The sequence below is a fragment of the Moschus berezovskii genome, chromosome 12 (assembly GCF_049115385.1).
Source record: "Moschus berezovskii isolate FMDL1 chromosome 12, NW_MosBer_1.0, whole genome shotgun sequence".
Classification (NCBI taxonomy): Eukaryota; Metazoa; Chordata; class Mammalia; order Artiodactyla; family Moschidae; genus Moschus; species Moschus berezovskii.
The window spans coordinates 67,194,202-67,205,152 of record NC_142471.1 but is presented as its reverse complement, the minus strand read 5'-3'; the positions used below and the strand labels follow the sequence as shown (position 1 = coordinate 67,205,152).

General features: G+C 44.4%; 1 protein-coding gene across 2 annotated transcripts in view; it reads right to left on the bottom strand.

Annotated features, from left to right (window-relative positions):
- The window catches only part of HIF1AN (hypoxia inducible factor 1 subunit alpha inhibitor), a 41,124-nt gene extending 31,804 nt beyond the window's left edge, over window positions 1-9,320 (bottom strand). For both annotated transcript variants that reach the window (XR_016038776.1, XM_055424853.2), the window contains exons 1-7: window positions 9,105-9,320; window positions 8,591-8,841; window positions 5,191-5,339; window positions 2,547-2,692; window positions 1,647-1,753; window positions 1,189-1,252; window positions 852-962 (exon numbers count right to left, since the gene is read on the bottom strand). Coding sequence is in view for 1 of the 2 variants with exons in the window: in XM_055424853.2 (XP_055280828.1) it covers window positions 852-962; window positions 1,189-1,252; window positions 1,647-1,753; window positions 2,547-2,692; window positions 5,191-5,339; window positions 8,591-8,841; window positions 9,105-9,281 (1,005 nt within the window). In the remaining variant the exon portion in view is untranslated. The remainder of the gene's footprint in view (window positions 1-851; window positions 963-1,188; window positions 1,253-1,646; window positions 1,754-2,546; window positions 2,693-5,190; window positions 5,340-8,590; window positions 8,842-9,104) is intronic.
- Window positions 9,321-10,951: the final 1,631 nt, after the last annotated feature.

Here is a 10,951-nt window from a genome sequence, read left to right as displayed (position 1 = left end):
CTGTGGAAAGACATGAGGAGCCAGTCAGAACTGTCTGTCCTCTAGCCCCAGAGCAGGACGGGGTGTGTCTGGAGACATCGACGTCCAGCCAAGGGCAAGGACAAGGCTTTCATTCAACCTTGTAAACCCTCTAATCAACTCTCTTCCTGGAGGTCAATCCAGTATGCTGGGGCACGATCCCCTCCTCTGGGTCCATGTTGGATTACTTTCCCTCTCACAACACCCTATACACATAAGCAGCACCAAACTGACAGACAGACGGTCAGAGGAGCTAACACGCCCCAGACACCTCAGCGTGTCTATCTGCGTGTTTCGTAAATGTGCCTTAAGAATCTTAAATGCTTCTTTATCCTGAAAGGATCACTTGCAGTTGGGGCTGGTGCTCTCTCCCCACAGGTGCTATGGATGCAGAGGCTATCCACAGAACAGAGGTAAAGAGCATCACAAGTACAATCTCCCCCATTTATGCAATGGGCCACTGGCACACCTGTGTGGGAAGCAGGTCTCAACATTACCTAGAGCAGCCTTGGCACAGCTGGGAGCATGCGAGAAGATGCTTTACTGCTCGCTCTCCGCTCCAGAAGAATCCCCTCAGGGGTCCCCAGCTGGCACACAAGCCCCACGAGGAACATTACTACTAGCATGGAACAGATTATAATTGATCCGCCAGTCAAGCCCAGCTCTCACCAAAAAATTAGAATTTTCTGAACATACCCATAACCTCTAAGAAGAGAGAGGACAACAGATGCTGAAACAGACGAGCTATAGAGAACATGACACCAACCCTGACTTTCCCAGGTCACTCTGCCCACTGAGTCACAGTGGGGACTCACTCTGGAGCAGCCACATACCTCTTGTGGGTTCCCCAAGGCCTCTCCAAGCATCTTCTCAATGTTTCTCATTATGGCCACTTTCTGATGGGCTTTGAGAGGATATTCAATTCTCTTAGGAGTTGGGGCCCCCTGCAAAGGAAGCAGCAGCTCAGGAAATGTCTTTAGCAGGCTTCAGTGTCACCCACTGTACCAAACACCATCCTCTCTTAAGAAACCCAGTTCAACCCCAACTTCTTCATCTCCCCAAAGACCCGGGAATCACTTCCAGAGCCAGCCAACCTCCCTGCCCCACCCCCAAATAATTCATCACACCTACCTCACCGCACTCCCATCTAGAGCAAAAAACCATAGTCACCTTATACCAGAAGTTCACAGTGATGGTTATCCCCCCATTTAGTAATGACTCTATGTGATGCCACCTGCAAGAAAATAAACAGGTAGCTGTTTGCCACCAGTACTTTTCAGAGGGATGGATCTTCTGAAACTACTAGGTAGAGTCCAGCTAGGGGATATAAGGAAGACAGTAGCTTCACACCCTGGAGCTAGAGGGAGTGGTGTTTGGTCTTCAATACCAAAGAGCCAAGCCTCAAGCCCCTGGGGCCTCTTTGAATCAGAGGAACTGTTATCTCGTCTAGAGACAGTGTTGTCATTTCCCCCAGGTTAAGTATGCCCATCATCTGGATATGCCAACTTTCCTGTACATCACATTAAGTCCAATCCTGCCACAATTCAAAAGAAGGGACATGGATAAGGCTTTCCAGGGAATGGGAAAGAAAGCTCTCCAGAAGCCCCCAGTCCTAGCCCCGTCCTCACCAGTACATTGGGATGTAAAGAACATCACCGGGGCCAACCACTGTTTCGTAACCAACCACGTTCTGGAAATTGGGAAACCTCTCGTAGTCAGGATTGTCAAAGTCCACCTGAGAGGTTCAAGAGAAAAAAAAAAAAATCAGTCAATCACCAAATTTTTATCTGTTACTTTGGTAATCAAGAAAGATCCTTTAAAAAGTCTTGAGAATTTTTTTTTTAAATCCAGCAAAAGACACAACACACATTAAACATACACAAACTCTTTCAGAGAATGACATAAGAAGATGGGCACTGCTGAATGTTAAATGAATACTAGGCCTTGTGATCCTGAGGTCAAAAGCCAATCATCAAGGTTTACAGGTCAGAAACCTACTCATGGCCTGCAGATCTGAGGAATGAGGACTTATCTTTCAGCCAAACTTTCAGAAACTTTCTCCCAAACACATATTCTAACCAGCAAAGACTCCTATACAAGGCAGCTAAGCATCTTTCTCAAGGAAGAAGAGGAGCTCTCTGGTTGGCCACAAAGTCAACTACATACCTCACAGAGATCCAGAAAAGACCTTAAGTGACATATCTCAATTCTATTCATCCTTTTCTTTATCAAAAAGAAGTAGCATCTGTGACAAAAGTAAACAATCATAAAATCTAATAGAGACATACACATTTTGTTTCATGAATTTATAATCCAATTAAGCAGAATAAGTAGAGCCCACCAGCATCAGTGAGGGCTTTGCCCTGAACATCTGGGGACCACCACAGGGGCCAGGAATATGTAAGCTACATTGTGAAACTGTCCTCTGAGTTTATCCAAACCTGGCATACTGCCACAGAGAAGGGGGACCCATGCCCATCATGGACCTCAAAGGAGTTCCATACCCTCCTCAGATCACACAAGCTCACCTGGCTCTGTCTGTCACAGGGATGATGAACAGGATACGGGTAGAGGCACTCAAACTGATCCGGAGGGAACAAAATGCATCGCTTGTAGCCTTTTATCTGAGCAAAGAAGTTCTGTTGCTCATCATAGTGAGCAGGTGTCACATTTCCTGTAGGAAAAAAGACATTTTCTTATTCAAGACAGTAGTTCTACTGCACAGGATGGAACACAGGCTTCAGTGTTATAGAGAAACCATAGTTTGCCCTCTCAGCAAAAGGTTCCAAATCAAAATCACAGAGACTGTAATCACAACTCTCATTCGATTAGGTCTTACACTTTTAATAGGTGATAGGTCTAGTAGCAAACATCGCTGGCTAAGGGTTCACCATCAATTAGCAGAGTAGATTTCCTTAAATGATGGCTGCTGCCCTTACTGTATACAACTACACATCAAAATGATACAAGCATGACAAAATAATACACTCCGTACAGTTATGCCCTGCTTTTCAGAAGTTTGCTTTATACCACTTTGCTTTTACAGGAGACCTATATTTTCACCTATTTTGCTAACTGAAAGAAATTCAAAGAGAATTTTCATTTTTACAAAGAAAAAGACAAAGTATCATTCAGTGTTTGCTCTGGAGTGAGCTATTAGAGGCAGTGAGCACGAGCAGTAAGAGTGGCACTGCCAACCTCCTCCCCTAGAAACTACACTCAGCATCAGGCCACCATAGCTCTGTGTCTGTGAGCATCTGTGCTTTATCTCTATTTACTTTGTGCATCCGTTAGCAAGATGTGCCCTAGGATAATTGCTTCTTTGTTTCACATCATCTTGGCTTATAGAAGGTTTCACAGGGATGGTCTGCTTTCAGACAGCTAGTGGGAACCTGTACTTCTACTCTTCTTGACAACGGCACAAACTCAAGGGAAACACAAGCAAGAGTTAGAAACAGTTGAAATGACGGTATCAGCAACGCATGCATGCTCTTCTGTGATGGAATTAACCAGTCATTTTAAGTTGCATATATGTACTTACTTTGGGTAGCTCTTCTGGAGCTCACCAGGGGCTTTCCTGGTGGCTTAGACAGTAAAGAATCTGCCTGCAATGCAGAAGACGTGGGTTCGATACCTAGGTCAGGAAAATACCCTGGAGAACGGAATGGCTACCCACTCCAGTAATTTTGCTTGAAGAATTCCATGGACAGAGGAGCCTGGTGGGCTACTGCCCATAGGGTCACAAAGAGTCGGACACAACTGAGTGACTAACACTTTCTGGAGCTCAAAGATTCTCAACCTTTGCTCCCACTTCAACACACCTGTTGGACTGCAACACTTCTTCAGATCAACACTGGAGCTGTTGATTCTTATGGGGGCAGGGGGAGCATAACAAATTCCTGAAGAGTGTTGTGTACTCCGAATAACGCAAATTATCTAAAATGCCATCTTGAATTATCTGCCCTTGTGTATGCATGCTCATCTTTACAACTGGGGCTGCATCTGACAGTTATAAAGAGCCCCACTGTCTCTCTGCACAGTCCTTAAGAGCTCAAGGGCCCTCTGCAAGGCATGAAGTTTAGAAAACATTCCCCAGTCTGCCTGAGTGGGCCAAGACAGCCTCTTTACTAGGTGCACAGTCCATGATGCATCCCTGAAGAAGACTTGCTCTCTCATCTCTACCTGCTGGATCTGTTTCCTTGCCCTCTACCACAGGATAGAAAGGCAACATACAGATTCAGAGTCAAGTAAACAAGAACTGACTCCTGGTAGGTCAACCAAGAGTTGGCTTCAAAGGGGCAGGCTAAGAGACAATTCATAAGCTGTAATACTAGAAGTTTTCATTAATACTAGCAGGAAAAGATACAAATCTGGAGAAAAGACAATCAAAGAGGAAGAAGAGACTTCAGAGCCTAGTGGTGACTGATAATGAGTAATTACTCCTCTTCCTTGTTCAACTCAATTTAGTCACCATTACTAAGTACCTCTACTATGAGCCTGGCACTGAGCTAGTGACAGAATTGAGACAATGACTCTGGTTGGTAAGTAGCTTTCTTTCTCCTCATTGGAGTTTAAAGGTGTCTCTTTTTTTAAAAAAAGAAGTACTCAAGTATTTGCTTATGTACACGCAAAATCCTCTAGCACGATACAGAAGCAGCTAACAACATTTGGTGCCTCCAGGGAGGGATGGAAACTGGGAGGCTGGGAAACTGGAGTGTAAGAGAGATTTATCATTACATACCTATTTATACCTTTTGAATTTAACCCCAAAAATATATTATCTGTTCAAAAGATAATTCAATTTATATTGGAAAAACATTTCTCTTCTACTAGGATAAAAACTGGCAGACATATCCAACAAAAAACAGCAGAATTTGAGAGAGATCTCCAGTATCTGAGTATACGTATTCACAAAGCAGCTGAGGAAAAGAAAAGGGAACTTTCTTTTTAGAGTGCCTGAAGCTATTTTAAAGATTGTAACATATATTAATCTCACTGTACCTTCATAGTCAATTTTAAGGTATTACTGTGTCTGTTTTACAAATTAGGAGACTGAGGCTTAGGAAAGTTACATGACTTGTTCAAAGTCGTGGACTGAGTAAGTGGTGGGGAAAAGATTAGAAATCAGTTCATGTGACCCCAAGTTGTGCTGCTTTCTGAAATATTTCTTACCTTCCATGCCGATAAGCAGCAGGTTAGAGGTCAGCTGCCCCCAGCCACGCTTTCCCTGTTGCTTATTAATCCAGTTCCAGTTAAAACCCAAGAAGTCCATGACAATCTTCCTGCCCACAGTATCATTGAGTGTTTGCTGCAGATACAACCTATGTTCCCCAAAAAGAAAATCCCATTAGTGCAAGTACACACTGTCTGCGGCATGGCCTCCCTAAACCTGGAAATTCAAACCCAAGCCCACACCAACATTTCTAACAAAAACAGCTGCAGTCATGGGACTCTCACAGAGCTGAATCCTCTCCTATCCTTCTTTGAGCTCTGTTCAAAATCAAATTTTGTATTTTAAACAAGTGATTCTTGCTTTTTCTGGGTCACATTATGAATCTTTTATGAATCCAAGAGGGGAGAAAAGTACCCAATGGAAGTTCCCCACAAAAAAAGCACACACATCAAACTTTCATTTAATTTCATAGATTCCTCAAAGCCTACCCACAGACCCCAGAATGATGACTCAGCCTGTTCCAGAAACTCTCAGGGCCTGAGAGGTCTCCTTTGGCCTCCAACAGCCACTGTGGCAGATCGTATTCCCTCCTTGTGAGAGTTATTCTTCTGCACCTCTTTGAAGTAAGGCTTGCTTATTTAACTTCTTTGGCCACCAAGCTGTCCACAGAAGTGACTGGTGCTGCTTCCAAACTTTAAGAAGCGGGACACATTACCACCACATTACTTTCCCTCTGCCACAGCAACTGCAAAGTTTCAGATAGCAACTGCTGGAGCAATCTGGGTCCCAAAGTGGAAAAGATGACCTAAGAGCAGAGCCTCCAGGTGACCCAAGATGGACATGCAGCATGTGTGAAAAATAAACCTTTGTTGCTTCACATTGCTGAGTCCTGGAATGAAGCCTAGTTTATCTTAACTGATTCAGCCACCTATCTATAGCAGCCATCTAGAGCTGAAGGAAGAAACCTCACTAAGCTTTCTGCAGACTCAGGGCCCCTAACACGCCTGAGGAAGGTAAGAAGTTACTTAATACATATGAAAACCCAAACACAGTTGCTCAAGTCCCCAGAGAAATATTATTTAGGGGGCAAACATGAAGGAAAAAAGTAATGGTTCTGAGAACATTATTTCAAAAGGCTCAAAGGCATCTCAGTGCCTGATGATAACCATGATGTTTAAAGCAACCTTAATTAAAAATCTTGCTAACTTGAAAAGAGCTTTCTGTGTGGGGACATGGAACCGTCAAGACTTGAATACAACCTTGGAATGCTCCCCAGAGATTATGAAGTATGTATATTCATACAAGTATTTCTCAAGTAACTCTGAAAGAATCAGAAACACTTCCCAAACAGGAATCTAAACAATTTCTCTGAAACCTTAACAGTAAATGCCTAAAACAGCTCAAAGAGGATCCTAATACCCTTTACCTCAGAATCATAACAACCTGTATCATTATACAATGGAGTTAGTTGGTGCTAAAGTCAGCCGGTAGGGAAAAATCTGCAAACAGTAAAGAAATTTTCCTTAAGTCATCCATAAAGTACAGACTGCGCTTCCAGCTCACACTGAGGCAAAATGTTCTCACTGTGGGAAACAAGAACCTTAAAATGACTGGGAAATCAAAAGACTCACATCTTATCTCATGCTCATTCTAGAGCATATGTTCACCCAATAGATTTACACTCCACCAGCATCATTTAAATCAATCTTTCTTCTCAGTGTTGGGTGGGTGTGTGTTTGTCTGTGTGTGCATGAGCGCACACTGTGGTAAATTTGAGGACATTAATGCATGAATGGATTCAACTGCAACAGTCTCTAGAAGACATAAAGAAAAAATCTACTGTAGTTCAGATTCTAGAAACTCTTTTGGTCAAAGTTCCAACATTATGACAATAGCTAAGAGTTAGGAAGACAAAAACAGGGGGTGGGGGTGGGGAGGCGTATTTTCAAATCCTTTCACTCTGCCACATACTGCTAACGGAGTCTGAAAGAGAAATGGGGCTGGAAACTGAAGAAAAGCCCAGGCTTGGGCACCAAATGTGAGATGGAGACAGTCAGTCACCATCAAGTACTCAGTGACAGCAACTCCCCAGGAGCAAGGTTAACACAGGACTGGATGCTGTCTGAGAGCTACACAAGAGAAGGGCCTCACAGAGAAAGATAAAAGGGAGAGGTAAATCACTCCCCTGTGTGTCTTGTGTTTGCTACTGTCAATACGATGCAGAACATCAATATTCTCCCTATTCAACTTTTCAGCCTGTGCTGCCCCCATTCAAATGTTTTAGGACAAAGGCTGCAAACCTGCAGTCTCAGGAAATTCACTGACGTTTTAAACTTGCCTCTGTGGAGAAGGAAATGGCAACCCACTCCCGTATTCTTGCCTGGGAAATCCCATGGACAGAGGAGCCTGCTGGGCTATAGTTCCACTGGGTCGCAAAGAATCGGACACGGCTGAGTGACTTCACTTTCACTTTCTTTCACTTTCCAGACCCAGAGGTAGTTTTTCCTTGCTGTCTGACTTTATCCTGAGGCGCCTGACTGATACTACAGCTTTAGCCTTTATTCTCTTAACACGCAGTGTGCCTGTCTTCTACGACATTGTTTTACTGCCTTTCACCAAAAGCCAGTTTGGAACTCAATTCTTTTTCCCAAGTTCAACCTTTGGACCCAAGAGTACCCTTCTGTTTTTTAAAAAAACTTTTTATTATGGAAATTTTTAAAAATAAAAATAAACTGGTAATTAAACCTTCATGTACCCATCACCCGGATCCCACATCCATCAGCCTGTGCCATTGTTTCGTATCTCTCATCCCACACATACTTTTTTGCCCGTGAGCCGGAGTATTTGAGAGCAAATAAAAGAAAACTCTATAAACACCACTATGTAGCTCTAACTGATCATAGGGCCATGAATGTATGTCCTTAACAAAAATTTTAATATGAAAAAAATAAAAAAAATAAATTGGCCTCTGCCAGCATTTAAAAAAATCTGAATTAGCTGCCCACACTTAAAAGCTCAAAAATTTTTAACATAAAAATCCTGATTTCTAGCTTCTCCTTGGGGGGTGGGGGTGGGGGTGGAGGAATCAGACTATCTGGCAACCCTGGGGCTGCACTCCAAAACAGAAACAAGTTAAGTAATGGCTTCTCACTCTGAACAGGGTATATGCCTTCAGCTTCATCACAGCTTTCACCCAAACCTTCACTCATTTCATTCACCTACCAGACTCTGCTAGGCAAGTGTGACTCTCACTTTATGAAGACAACAAATCTGAGAGTCACACTTCAAGTCCAGTCATTCCATCATCCCTCAAGCTAGAAAATTCAGCCTCAAATAAATACAGGAAAGAAAAATGGATGCCCTAGATTCAATAGAAAAAGCCATGATCTTGGAACTTACCTCTCTTCACTTCCTCGCTGCTGTATATCCTGCAGTTTCTCAACAAACTCATGAAATTTCATTTCTTCCCTGTTGGACCTTGGCTTAAAGTTCTGGAAATTAGCCATCTTCTTCTCATCATAGTATAAGAACTTGTGGGTGCTGGCACTGTACACGGAGAAGTCACCGTTGCCAATATTTTCTTGCAGGTATTCAAGGTCCCATTTTAGCGCAGGATACACAAGATTTGTGTCCGTCAGCACCACAGGCTCCTAAATGGAAAAACAAATCAGTTTTCCCAAGGAGCTGATGGGTTCTTGTCCCAAGATTCCAACTTTTTCCCAACTTCAAAATAACTTCTGTTAACCAGCATGAAGTCCGAAAGTTCCATTTCTCCTCGCTTCCCTCTCCATCCCCGCTTAGGCCCTATTCCACAGCCCAGCGGGTCCCTCCATTCTACCACCACTCGCCTTTGACCTCTCCTCCCAACCTGGTCCCTTCCCCCTCCCGCTTCGAAAGCGGCTCCGCCCCCTACCTCATTCTCGATTAGCTCCTCCGCCCGGGGGTCGCTTTGACTCAGACGCGGGATGGGCCGGGTCGGGAAGGTATAACTGCGCAGCTGGGACTCATCCCAGGCGGGGCAAGGGCCTTCAGTCTCTTCCCGGGGTTCTCCAGAGGCCGACGACGCGGCCTCCGTTGCAGTCGCCGCCATCTCTACCGCTAGGGACGGCCCCGCCGGAAGCGGAAGCTGCGCCTATTCCGGAGAAAAATACAACGGAAACCATAGAGATAGGCAGCAAGAGAGAGCGGCCCAGAGACATTAAGAACGCCGGCCCGAGCCCTTGGGGTGTGCCTCCTAATGGTAACCGATAGCTCTACACTGTAGACCTGCTGCTGCTGCTAAGTCGCTTCAGTCGTGTCCGACTCTGTGCGACCCCATAGACGGCAGCCTACCAGGCTGCCCCGTCTCTGGGATTCTCCAGGCAAGAACACTGGAGTGGGGTGCCATTGCCTTCTCCAATGAATGAAAGTGACAAGTGAAAATGAAGTCGCTCAGTCGTGTCCGACTCTTAGCGACCCCATGGCTCCTCCGTCCATGGGATTTTCCAGGCAAGAGTACTGGAGTGGGGTGCCATTGCCTTCTCCAACACTGTAGACCTAGGACTAGACAATTGTTTCACTGAATAGGGGTAATCATTTGGGCTAACCAATTCACAAAATATTATTGCTCAGTGCGTCCAGGCCTACACCACAGGCAAAGAAGGCAAGTTTCAGTTCAGTTCAGTCGCTCAGTCGTGTCCGACTCTCTGCGACCCCATGAATCACAGCACGCCAGGCCTCCCTGTCCATCACCAACTCCCAGAGTTCACTCAAACTCATGTCCACAGAGTCCGTGATGCCATCCAGCCATCTCATTCTCTGTCGTCCCTTTCTCCTCCCGCCCCCAACCTTTCCCAGCATCAGAGTTTTTTCCAGTGAGTCAACTCGTCGCATGAGGTGGCCAAAGTATTGCAGTTTCAGCTTTAGCATCAGTCCTTCCAATGAACACCCAGGATTGATCTCCTTTAGAATGGACTGGTTGGATCTCCTTGCAGTCCAAGGGACTCTCAAGAGTCTTCTCCAACACCACAGTTCAAAAGCATCAATTCTTCGGCAATCAGCTTTCTTCACAGTCCAACTCTCACATCCATACATGACCACGGGAAAAACCATAGCCTTGACTAGACGGACCTTTGTTGGCAAAGTAATGTCTCTGCTTTTTAATATACTATCAAGGTTGGTCATAACTTTCCTTCCAAGGAGTAAGCGTCTTTTAATTTCATGGCTGCAATCAGCATCTGCAGTAATTTTGGGGCCCAAAAAAATGAAGTCTGACACTGTTTCCACTGTTTTTCCATCTATTTGCCATGAAGTGATGGGACCAGATGCCATGATCTTTGTCTTCTGAATGTTGAGCTTCAAGCCAAACTTTTCACTTTCACTTTCTTTCACTTTCATCAACAGGCTTTTGAGTTCCTCTTCACTTTCTGCCATAAGGGTAGTGTCATCTGCATATCTGAGCAAGTTTAGTGAGGCATTAAATTTTACCCTGACGGATGGGGAAAGACACAAACTTGACCCACCTAAGAAAGTCAGAAGGAAAAGCAGTGTCCAATACTTAGATGTTGAGCAAAGTTTGACCTGAAGTCCTCTGCAAAAAAATACATGCCAACCTGAATTCTTCTGAAATCGAAGGCGTGTTTTTTGTTTTTTTTTTTTGCTTGGCACCATTTGATTTCTCTGCTATCTCACCTACTTAAAAGGCATTTTTGCCTTAGTCCAACTCTGTTTCTCGACTGAATTAGATCAGGGTTTGCTATTGGTCGAGTGCAGATGTCATTC